This window comes from Octopus bimaculoides, chromosome 17, assembly GCF_001194135.2.
Source record: "Octopus bimaculoides isolate UCB-OBI-ISO-001 chromosome 17, ASM119413v2, whole genome shotgun sequence".
NCBI classification, from domain to species: Eukaryota; Metazoa; Mollusca; class Cephalopoda; order Octopoda; family Octopodidae; genus Octopus; species Octopus bimaculoides.
Window position 1 is genome coordinate 959,546 of NC_068997.1, and position 13,131 is coordinate 972,676.

The window sequence follows — 13,131 nt, forward strand, 5'->3', positions numbered from 1 at the left end:
TATCATCATTTAACGTCCGCTATCCATGCTGGTATGGGTTGGACGGTTTGACTGAGGACTGGTGAGCCAGAGGCTGCACCAGGCTCAATCTGGTCTGGCAAAGTTTCCACAGCTGGATGCCCTTCCTAACGCCAACCACTCCGAGAGTGTAGTGGGTGCTTTTTACGTGGCACCTGCACGAGAGCCAGTCCAGAGGCACTGGCAACAACCATGTGCGAATGTTGCTTTTCACGTGCCACCGGCACATGTGCTGCTAAGGCAATGCTGGCAACGATCACGCTTGAATGGTGCTTTTCACGTGTCACCGGTATGGGAGACAATCCACGGCCCTGGCAACGATCATGCTTCGATGTGCTTCTAACGTTCCACTTAAGCATATATGTATATTTATGTGTGTATGTCGTTGCCAGTGCCCCCTGACTGGCCCCCATGCCAGTGGCACCTAAAAAGCACCCACTACACTCTCGGAGTGGTTGGCGTCAGGAAGGGCATCCTGCTGTAAAAACATTGCCTGGTGCAGCTGTCTGGCTTGCCAGCCCTCAGTCAAACCGTCCAACCCATGCCAGCATGGAAAGTGGACATTAAACGACAATGGTGATGATATATATAAGATATATAAATATTTATATATGCTAGGGTACTACATAAGCACCTGCTTTGCTAAAAATAGAAGTCAAAATACTTCTAAGCCACAGAAGAATCACAAAATTAATACAGGCATGATTAATACAAGTGATTCTTCTGTGGTTTAGAAGTATTTTGACTTCTATTTTTAGCAAAGCAGGTGCTTATGTAGTACCCTAGTATATATAAATATTTATATATCTTATATATAATTATTAATTTGCCTATATGGCTTTTGTTATTATTTTTAGAAATAACATCGTTCTTATATATATATATATATATATATATATATTTATGTGTGTGTGCATGCAATTATGTATATGTAGTCACAATCATCATTATTAGTTCTGCTTGAAAATATTGTCTTATGAAGGTTAACCATTTTAAGAACATATTTCTAATTAAACATCTAATTAATTTTGAAAATAATCAAGAATTTGAACAGCGTTCATGAAATAATATAATTTGCTGTCTTCATTAGTAGGTCTTATTAAGCCCTTGAACAACAGACGAGTTCTTTGATAAAAGGAAGGCTTATCTTAAATATAAACAGTTTAACTCTTTAGCATTCAATAATGCTTATTTATTCCCATTGTTTTGAATCCTATATTGTCAACTCTGAGATTTTGATGTTGTGATTGTTTGTTTTTTAAAATGAATTACATTGTAGGGCAGGTGTGAGGGGCTGGATCTGTTCTGTTTGAACATAAAACAAGTAGAATATTCTTGCTGGATTTTGGCTGGTTTAAATGCTAAAAGGTTTAGACAGTAGAGTTTATATATATCATCATCATCATCATCGTTTAACGTCCGCTTTCCATGCTAGCATGGGTTGGACGATTTGACTGAGGACTGGTGAAACTGGATGGCTACACCAGGCTCCAATCTAATTTGGCAGAGTTTCTACAGCTGGACGCCCTTCCTAACGCCAACCACTCAGAGTGTAGTGGGTGCTTTTACATACCACAGGCACGAGGGCCAGTCTGGCAGTACTGGCAACGGCCACGCTCAAAATGGTGTATTTTATGTGCCACCCGCACAAGAGCCAGTCCAGGGGCACTTGTTTTTAAAATAGGCATAATAGAAGAGACGAATGGCATCCAGTTGTCTAATACTATCAAAAAAAAAAAAAATTCCATCCAACTCGTATCACCATGGAGAAGTGGATGTTAAACAAAAATGATGGTCTCAGGTTGATTAGATATCAAAACAATTACATTTTAAAATTATTATATTTTGAAGATTTTGATATTTTTGTTTTGCCAGGTCCTTGGGAAATCTGTGAAACCAATTCCAGTTATGATTCTTGGTGTGCTGCTGGCCAGAAAACGGTATCCTGCTGCTAAATACCTATGTGTTTTACTCATTGTTACAGGAGTTGCATTGTTTTTGTACAAAGACAGTAAAGCCGAAGACTCAAAACCCCATGCGTTTGGAATGGGTGAGATTTTACTTGTAAGTATGCGGTGACAACTGTTAAATACAATATGTGGTTGCTGAATGGTTATAATGCTGGACTGGGAGTATTTGAATTATCAGTTCAAATCCAGGCCAGTGCATTTATAATTTTTTTTTATTAAAAATAAATAGCTACATGAAAAACACAAATATACAAGGTTAATAAGTGCTGTTTGAGATTGCTCTAGAAACATTTACAGACCCAATATCTTGATAAAGGTTATGTCTATTTCATTTTAGTATTTGGTTTGCAAGATTCTTGATGTGAATTGGTGTGTTGAAACAAATTTTGTTGTGTCTTGGGAGAATCATTACGCCACTATTAATAACACATGCATAAGTTCAATTCTACTCCTATATTGTTAGTCAGTTAGTTAAATATCTATCCAACTATTTAATTGATTGACTGTTTATCCAACAAGTTAAAGAAATGATCGAAGGAGTTGAATTGAACCTGTGTGTGTGTTATTAATATTGGCATAATGACTCTCCCTAGAGACAACAAAAAAAGTTGTCTTTATTGGTAATCTGTTTGTGTCTTTACAGAGGTGATTGTGAATCAATCCAATTACTCTAATAATGACATGGACATATTTGTTAACTGCCATTATGTTTTTAGTTCATTAAATGGTTTGATTGATGTAATTCATTAGATACTTAGCAAAAGAGTTATTGTAATATATTAGTGTAATCATCATTATTGTTATTTGCTAAGGTAGCAAGCTGGCAGAATTCTTAATGCATAGCGACATTTTGTCCATCTTTATGTTTTCAAATTCTGCTGGGGTCAAGTTTACCTTTCATCCTTTAGAGAGGGTTGATAAAATAAGTACCTGTTGAGCACTAGGGGTAATGTAATTGACTTAACCATTCCCTCGAAATTGCTGGCCTTGTGAAATCATTATTGTCATGTTCTCCTCACCAGAAAAATGGCAACTTATGGTCAAAAGCCTGTCTAGTATTTGACATTAGGTCATTTTCCCGTTTCATGCTAGCTGGTTTGGAGTTAGTTGTTATCTGGAGGTGCTGTCACCCTAGAAGATAAGAGGTAGACCACATCTTCTTCCTGTTTCAGTATTGTGTTATGAATGAGTAGTATTAGTGCATCAGACGTAATGATTAGTGGCACTTCAGCTGATACATTACATTCTAAGTTTGAATCCCACCTAAGTCAACTTTGTCAACCTTTTGGGGTTGATAAAATAAAGTACCTTTTGAGCACTGGGTTCATTTAATTGACTAAACCCCTGCCTCCAAATTGCTGGCTTTGGGCCAAAATTTGAAAGTACTATATTTGCAGAGGGGTAGTCCATGACCATAGCTACAGTTGGTGGTAGAGGCAAAGCAGTGGCCATAGTAGCAAAGGTTAGGTCACTTATCATGAGTGCAGTGGAGACAGAGAATATGATAGTAACCATACTTTTATAAGGAAGAAGTCAGTGACCATAGTTGTTGGTAAGGAGTGGGGGTGCAAGATAGCGAAGACAACATAATTGAAGAGGGAAAGCAGTGAGGCTGGAGGTAGCAAGAGATAGTGACTAGATTTTTTTCTGTTTGTTTTTAAAGAAATATTGATAACTAAATGAAATAAGTATAGTTATTATTGTTTAGACTCAGGTCACCCCTGATTGCACAGACTTATAACCAAAGGCATTCCAGCCATGACACTTCTGTCTTTTTACTTACTGTCCCGTATGTTTCTTTTTCTGTGACAATAGGGTGTAGTTTGAGGGAGATTGTGCTGCTATTTCTAGCACTGAAGCATGTCAATTGCAGCCACTGTCACCGCCAACAAAGATAAAATTTTCCCTTGTGTGTGAGAAAAATATTTTAAAGATTAATTCTGAATTTCTCGAAATTATCTCCCCTTCGTGAATTGCTGACAATGGCTGCTAGTTTTGTTTTCTTTCCCCAACTAAGAGGTAAATTCAATTATTTCCTTCTGTTCTTCAGTAAATAAAAACCTGAGGAATTTATTTCTAGCAAGCCATGTGGCTATGTAGTGGCTCATGATTTGTGGTAAATAGTTTTCGATGGTCACGTTTATGGAGAGAAAAAATAGGTTAAACTAAAAGTCATGCCAACACAGCATTTCCAGGTAATGGAATATCCCTTGTCTTCTTGAAAATAATCTGATTCTTTTTAATGATAAAATTACTATTATTTTAAACCTGTTAATCCAGTACTATACTAACTACACTTAACTATGAAGTAGGTGGTGGGAGAATTTACGAAAAAAACAACAGACGAGGACAGGTGGTGTAAACAACAAATGGATGTATTAGTTTAACGCTCGGGAATAGAGAAAGTCTTTAACGTTTTGAGCTACGCTCTTCAACTGAAAGGAACACAGAAAGAAATAAGGAGAGAAACAAGGAGAAAAAAAATATAAATGGTGGGACCTGTGGTTTTTCAGTCAGACTGAAACAAGCATTGTTCCCATAAATATGAACTTTTGTAAATGCTCTCAAGTACCATTGCATAGCTCTGGTTTTATGTTAAGTAGAAATCTCCTCCTTGGTAAGGTAATTAACCTCATGGCTGTCATCTTTTATTTGTTTCAGTTATTGGACTGTGGCCATGCTGGGGCATTGCCTTGAATGGTTTAGTCAAACAAATTGACTCCAGCACATATTTGATTTTAAGCCTGGTACTTATTTTATTGGTATCTTTTGTTGAATCACCAAGTTATGGGGATATAAACAAACCAACACAAGTTGTCAAGTAGTGCTGGGGAACAAATACACACACATATATATGACAGGCTTCCATCAACCAAATCTACTCATGAGGCTCTGGTTGGCCTGAGACCTTAGTGGAAGACACTTACCCAAGGTGTCATATGGTGTAACTGAACCTGGAACCATGTAGTTTTTACTATTCAGACATGCTTGTATGTGGGTGTGTGACTATTATCTTTTATTTGTTTCAATCATTTGACTGGCCATGCTGGGGCACTCCCTTAAAGGGTTTTAGTTGAACAAATTGATGCTGGGATTTATTTTTTAAGCCTAGTATTTATTCTATTGGTCTATGTTGCCAAACTGCTAAGTTAAGGAAACATAAACACACCAACACTAGTTGTCAAGTGGTGGTAGGGGACATATAGACACAATGACACACACACACACACACGCATATATATGACAGGCTTCTCTCAGTTTCTGTCTACCAAATCCACTCACAAGGATTTGGTTCACCTGAGGCTATAGTAGACATTTGCCCAAGGTGCCACACAGTGGGACTGAAACACACACACACACACACACACACACACACAGATATATACACATGCACACATACACATGCATATATATGACAGGTTTCTCTCAGTTTCTATCTACCAAATCCACTCACAAGGATTTGGTTCACCTGAGGCTATAGTAGAAGACACTTGCCCAAGGTGCCACACAGGACTAAATCCAGAACCATGTGGTTGGAAATCAAACGTCTTACCACACAGCCACACCTGCGCTTATCAACACAGCCACATTCCTCAGTTTTAAACCTAGAATTAGTAGTTTGAATATGTTTCCTTTATTTCTAAACTAATACTTGTGTAAACTTTTGGGGATTTGGTTATGAAAATACCACACTCAGACCTCAAACAACTGAACTAATCTGATGAGAGACTTCTTTTTATTCCTTTTGCAGCTGATTTCTCTGACCATGGATGGCCTGACAGGAGCAATCCAAGATAGAATGAGGGCAAAGGCACCAACCAATGCACATAACATGATGTTTTTTATGAATGCTTTCTCAGTTCTTTGGCTCCTATTTGGTGAGTTATTTCATTTTGGAGAGCCTACATTTTATTTACATACATGCCTGCATTCATCCATTAATTATTTATATAGTCCAAGCCATAGCTGCATGGAACATGGATGATGTTAAATGATGAAGATGCTAATTGTAATGTTATATATACAGGATGTCCCAGAAAGATTTAGCCATGTTTAAAACTCTCTCTAAAGAATATTGGTTCAGGTATGGTTCAGGTAATTTTATCTACATATTAGATAAAGATTTGTATCTGTCTTTTGTTCATCTTTAACAGGTTTGTAAACAATCATGGTGTCAAAAGCAAAACGTAACCAGATTGTCACTTTGAAAACAGCTGGAGTAAGCAACAAGGACAGAACAAAACAGTTGAATGTGTGTCACAGTTGAATGTGTGCCACAGTTGAATGTGTGCCGTGAAACAGTGTTCAATACTTGGAAAGGATATATGGAGTCTGCTACTACCTCTAGCAAGCCAGTTCCTTGTAGGAAACAAACTGTTGAAACTGTGAAGAAACAAATGGACTGAAATCTTTGCAAGAGTGCAAGAAAAACTGCAAAAGCTCTTGATATTTTGAAATCGTCAGTGCACAGGATTTTTAAAGAGGACTTGAAGCTAACTACATACAAGAAATAATCCCGGCAGTGAATTTCAGCAGCTTCCAAGAAGAAACGGCTAGACAGGGGTAAAACCATGTTAGCTGAGATGGAGCATACCACTTACAAATTGTTGACCTGGTCAGACGAGATCTTCACCGTGGAGGCAGCTACCGACAGGCCTTATGCATGTAATGCAGGAGACTTGCCTGACAGTAACTGGAATCATTTATGCCATCAGAAGCCAGCTTCACTCATGGTGTGGGCCACAGTTGCATCTGATGGGTCCAAGCTGCCCTTGATCTTCATCAGTGCTGGTCTGAAGGTCAACAGTGAAATTTATGTGGAAATATTGGATGAGAAAGTGTTACCCTGGGTCACTCAAACCTATAGTGACTGTTACATCATCACTCAAGATGGTGCTCTGGCCCACACATGCAATCCCATGAGCTTATAACCACACAGTTGCACCAGCACATCATCATCATCATTGTTTAATGTGTCTTCCATGCTGGCACCAGACTTCTGTAACTATTTTGGCAGGATTTTTACAGCTGGATGCCCTTCCTAACACCAACCACTCAGCAGAGTGGATTTAATGCTTTTTACATGGCAAAAGCACAGGCAAGGTCAGTTTTGGCTAGGTTTTTAGAGCTGGATGCCCTTCCAAATTCCAACCAGTTTACAGTGTGGACTGGGTGCTTTTAAGTGGTACCTGCACTGACTGGGCCACCAAGTACTTGCAAGACAAAAAAGAAAAAATCTTGAGAGAGGAGGGGCATTGGGGGAGGTGATCTTGTGTCGGATGATGGAAGGTTACAGTGAGGTAGAGAGACAGAGACAGGTGTCTTGCTGTAGAGGAGGTACAAGGTTACCTGGCCAGAGAGAGAGAGAGATCAGGAATGAAAACAGAATCAGGTGCACTGCTGCAAAGGAAATACATGGTTACCCAACTTGAGAAATGTGCAGGAGAAGGGGAGAGAGTGGGAGACAGCAGGATAGAGATGGTGGCAGTGGCAGGCATACTCACAAGGGATCAGAATATAAATGGGATAGTTGAGTAAAGGAAGGGAGGGATATAGATGGTGGCAAGTGCCAGGGCATACCATTGAGGTTCAAATGCCATAATATAAGTGGCACGATATTGCGAAGGAAGTGTGATTAAAGAGTGTAGAGGTGGGGAATGAGTGGAGAAAACCTGGGTATATAGAATGTCGAGGGGGCTACCAGGTAGCAATGATACAGGGGAACAGGGACGTAAGGACAAGATTGGGGAGTGAGAGCTAGGCATAGTGTATGAAGGAGGAAATGTGAAGAAGAGAAGAAATGTGGAGATGTAGATTGGTTTGTTGGGGCAGGGTATGTGAAAAGTTTTCTTGTTGCATGTGGGTGGAACACACACATTATATATGTCTGCCGCGTGGCCGTTGCCAGTACCCCTGGACTGGCTCTTGTGTGGGTGGCACATAAAATACACCATTTTGAGTGTGGCCGTTGCCAGTAGCGCCTGACTGGCCTTCGTGCGGGTGACACGTAAAAGCACCCACTACACTCTCTGAGTGGTTGGCGCTAGGAAGGGCATCCGGCTGTAGAAACTCTGCCAAATCAGATTGGAGGCTGGTGTTGCCATCTGGTTTCACCAGTCCTCAGTCAAATCGTCCAACCCATGCTAGCATGGAAAGCGGACGTTAAACGATGATGATATATATATATATATATAGCTGGAGTTGCGGACACCAGCCGATTGGGTAGCTTTCGCTGATGAAGCGTACAAAAAACGCATCCCGATTCAGTCAAGGGGAGGTTTTCCAGCATGTTGACGTTACCTGAATGAGTGTACTGTGTGCCACGCCAGGTTTCGAAGCAATCACAGAGCAATGTGAGATGAAGTGTTTTGCTCAAGAACACAAAACACCACCCATTGAATTGAATTGAAACCATGATCTGCTGATCGTGAGCGCAGCACTCTACACCAGGGCACAAGTTATATTTATTAAATGACACGAACATGGAGCACTTACATTCAGAACTCAAGAGTTTCTCAAAACTAATTTGATTGCTAATGTTTTTCAGTCGCTTGCGAGCACATTACACAATCAATAAACACAAGGCCGTCTCCGTTCAAGGGGAACAACTCTGTTAGGATTGATTATAAGAGAGTGGTATGCTTAACCCTTTAGCATTCAGATTTTTCTCTCAAATATATAATGCTTGGTTATTCACATTGCTTTGAATTAATCATACATTATCTCATAGCCTTGAGATTTCAATAATGTAATTATTAATTTTACAATGACATTGTAGGATACTTGTGAGAAGCTGGACATGGCCAGTTTGAACATAAAACAAGTAGATTAATTGGGCTGGGTATGACTGGTTTAAATGCTAAAGAGTTTGAGGTTAAAATAAGATAAAGTGGAATCATCATCATCACTTTAGGTCCATTTTCCATACTGACATGGGTTGGATGGTTTGATAGAAGCTGGCTAGACAGGCGACTGCGCCAGGCCTCACTCTCTTTTGGCAGGGTTTTTATAGCTGGATGCCCTTCCTAACACCACCCACCTTACAGAGTGGATTACGTATGTATATGTGTATGTGTGAAAACAATATATTGTGTAGGCTGCAATGTAGCAGAACATGTTATTCATTGTGGTTGTCTAGGTTTATTAAAACATGGACTAAAAAGGATAATATTACAATATAAAGGTTTATTAAATAATTGAGAATACATCTTTATGTACTATTTTTATGATCTGTGAAATACTATTATATAACTGGTTCAAGCTCTGTACACGAATTGTATTAGATTTTAAGTCAGGTTTTATGCTATAAAGGCTAGTTAAGCGTAAAAGTGTTCTGTTGAACAATTAATTTGTTGTACATTACATCACACCATTGAATGTAATCAAATAACAAAATGTGGTGTATTCTGTGTAAGTGATTGGTGGGTCCTCTCTTAGAGCTATTTCTGTATCAAAGTTCTCATTCAGCAGAGATCATAAAGACAAGACCAGTAGAAGCTGCATCAACATACAGTTTTGTATTGTAAAAGATCTCTAAGTCATTGGTACTGATTATATTTCAAAATTATTTTACTTTAATTCTATCTTTTTAAGTTAATGTTTCTGTTTATTTTTCAGGATTAATTTTTACTGGTGAAGGAATTGAATTTGTAAGCTTTACCTCTCGTCATCCCAGTGTCCTTCTTGGAATATTTGCCTTTGGTATTGCCAGTGCTTTAGGACAGGTAACTTTTGACAACTTTTTCCCCATTCTTCACTGAGAGATTTCAGTTGATTTGGTCTCTAATATCTGTAGCTTCATTGAAGTAGTGAGCTGGCAGAATTGTTATCATGCCAGGCAAAATGTTTAATATCAGTTGAGCACTGAGGTCAATTTAATTGTCTTACTCACTCCCATGAAATTGCTGGCCTTGTGCCAAAATTTGAAAGCAACATTTGTAGCATCATGGAATTGGGATTTTGTGTAAATTATTTTCATCTTTTCATTTCCATTTTGAGGAAAGATGGCTAAATGCATGAGTTCTTTGATTTCCAACTCAGAGGCTGTGAGTTCAAATTGCATGTAGGTGTTTCACTGTATATTTGGGTAATATGTGCATAATCTATACAGCCCAGCCCTCCTAACTGCTGGGATAAATGAATCTTCAGGTGTCTTATCCTGGATGAAACTGGTGTCGTCAAATGAAACATGTTGTCTAGCTTCAAGTCAGATCTAGTCGAGCAGACCTTTTGATCAAATACTACATTTTTTAGCAATGTCTAGGATTATATTATATATGTCCTTTTCTTTCTTAAGACAGGATGTAATTTGAAGATTTGCTTGTTATTTTTAGCAAGTCAAGTAACCATGTAGTGGCTCTTGTTGAATCGTAAATAATTTCTTACAGAGCCCTTTGTTTATTTTCCCTAAATTCTTCTTAAACATTATAGCTTTATCTGAACCCTTTAGCATTCAGATTATTTCATCCCATGTAATGCTTATTAATTCATATTCTTTTGAATTAATCATACATTATCATGTAGCTTTGAGATTTTCATGATTGTTTGTTTATTTTTTAGAATGGCACTCTAGGATAGGTGTGAGGGGCCAGATCTGGCCAATTTGAATATAAAACATAAAATATTTGGGCTGGATGTGACCAGTTTGAATGCTAAAGGATTAATCCCCAAATTCCATGTTAATGTTGCACTTCTGATCATTTTCTCATCAATTTCATTTATTCTTTAGGTTCTCTGTTCTGTCTTTAGTTTCCACCTCAATGGTTTAGGCCTGTTATGAGCAAACTGTGCATTGCTGGCCTTTCTGAATGTCAAGTCTAAAGAAAAATTACCTTGAATTTTTTTTTTAGTAGCATAAGACACCTGATGATCCATACATAGCACATGTGGCCCACTTCTCAAAAAGTTGCCCATGCTTGACTTTGGCACATCAAGTAGAACTTTCTAGAAAATAGAAATGTTGCTATCAAGCAATATTAGATTTCACACATAATCATCTGCATCATCATCATCATCATCATCATAATTTAACATCTGTTTCCCATGCTGGCATGGGTTGGACAGCTTGACAAGAAGTAGCAAGGCCAAAAGTCATAACAAGTTAAACAATCTGTTTTGGTGCTTGATTTCAACTGCTGGATGTCCTTCCTAACTCCAACCATTTTACAGAGTGTAACTGGGTGCTTTTTATATGGCACCATCACCAGTGTTTTTTATGTGGTATTAACACCCATACCAACGCTTTTTATGTAGCACCTTGGTTTTAGGATCTCAATTCTGCTGTGGTGGGCAGGTCTTCTCAAATGCAACAATGCACCACATATACTGGCCCTCTGTCATCTCCTTTGTAAGGTTCAAAGTTTTGAGATTGGCCGTCAATACTTCATCCTGTCTTCCTGCATCTCCTTCCTCACCTTCCCTCCACTCATAATGATTTTATTGGAATTAATTTTGATTATTTTTATCTCTTTCAGACATTCATTTTCCTAACTGTATCCAAATTTGGGCCTCTCACTTGTTCAATTCTAACCACAACACGAAAATTCTTCACCATTCTCACATCAGTAATTATATTTCAAAACCCATTATCCCAGCGCCAGTGGATTGGCACCATAATGGTATTTACAGGACTCACATTAGACAACATTTATGGCAAACAACAGAAACAAAAATGAAAGTTTTTGATGAACTACATTCTAATGATCTCCATTCAGCTCTGGTTGAACAAGGTGAACAGCTCATTGGTTGCTGTAGCTGTCACATGATTGCTGGATTCACCAATGGCCACCACCTCGACATCAAGAGAAGAACCTCACTTGCAAGGTTGCTGTGTCAATCTGACTGGAAGTTTTTAAAGACTGCATTTTTTATCATTTCTTAATTATCAAGTTTAATTTATTTATTTGTGTTTCCTTAAAAAGATTGAATTTTCTTAATTTCTTGAATACTCACAAGTAAATTAATACTTGAGATTATCTTCAGCAGGGACTTAGAATAAGCTGCAACATCATTTCCTAAAAGAGAAACGGAAAAGGATAAATATTAATAGAAATTTATAATTTATATAGTTTGGTTCAAATGATTTTATGCAAAACATTCCTAGTGAAATCTTCAGCAACTGGTATTTTCAGGACATTAAGACAGTATGGAAATAATTTCATATAAATTTGGAGAAAAGTATATTTATCAGTATAGTCTTAAGGTCAGAGTGGATGGTCAAATCTGTAGAGTTCCGTCCTTCTTGGTTCCAAGCTGTAATTCTAATTACATGTTGGCTTTTCTTTCTGTGATTGATAAAATAAATACGATATACTTTAGTCAATTTCATTAGATCTCTGTTCTCTCCATAGATAATTAATCTTGTACTCAATCAAAAGAGATCATTATTATAGTTTCAAGATGAGTTGGCATGCTGGACAAAATGCTTAGCGGCATTCCATCCTTCTTCACATTTTGAGTTCAAATTCTGCCAAGGCTGATTTTGCCTTTCATCTCTAATGGGGTCTATAAAATAATTACCCCCCACCAAAAAATTTCTGGCCTTGTGCTTATAGTAGAAAGGATTATTATAGTTTCAAGATAACTTAATGTTTTAATTTCATCCTTGTAATTCCACGGTTGATCTCACTGCATTGCAGTTTAGGTAAGAGTCTTTCTTTGTTACCTCAGATTCACTGTTTTGTGAGTAAAACTTGCGAGACGGAAACTACAGGAGTCTGCTGAATGGGTGTCTGTATATATCTTTTATCTGTTCCTTGCTTCAGTTATCTCGACTGTGGCCATGCTGGGGTTTTAGTCATACAAATCAACTCCAGGATGTGTTTTTTTTTTAAAGTTTAGTACTTATTCCATTGGTCTCTTTTGCCAAACTGCTAAGTTACAGGAATGTAATCAGCAATACCATTTATTAAATGGTGGTGGTAGACGAACACAGACACAAAGACACACACACACACACACATATACAATAGGTTTCTTTTAGTTTCCATCTACCAAATCCACTCACAAGGCTTTGGTCAGCCTGAGGCTAGAAGACACTTGCCCAAGGTGCTATGCAGTGGAACTGAACCCAAAACTATGTGGTTGGGAACCAAGCTTCTTACCACACAGCCAAGTATGCACCTTATATATATATTTATATATA

General features: G+C 38.1%; 1 protein-coding gene across 1 annotated transcript in view; it reads left to right on the forward strand.

The window, feature by feature from the left end:
- The window catches only part of LOC106876680 (solute carrier family 35 member B1), an 18,315-nt gene extending 6,001 nt beyond the window's left edge, over positions 1-12,314 (forward strand). The window contains exons 4-7 of the mRNA XM_014925314.2: positions 1,894-2,082; positions 5,740-5,866; positions 9,606-9,712; positions 11,462-12,314. Of these exons, the coding sequence (XP_014780800.1) occupies positions 1,894-2,082; positions 5,740-5,866; positions 9,606-9,712; positions 11,462-11,662 (624 nt within the window). The 3' untranslated portion in view covers positions 11,663-12,314. The remainder of the gene's footprint in view (positions 1-1,893; positions 2,083-5,739; positions 5,867-9,605; positions 9,713-11,461) is intronic.
- The last annotated feature ends 817 nt before the right edge of the window (positions 12,315-13,131 follow it).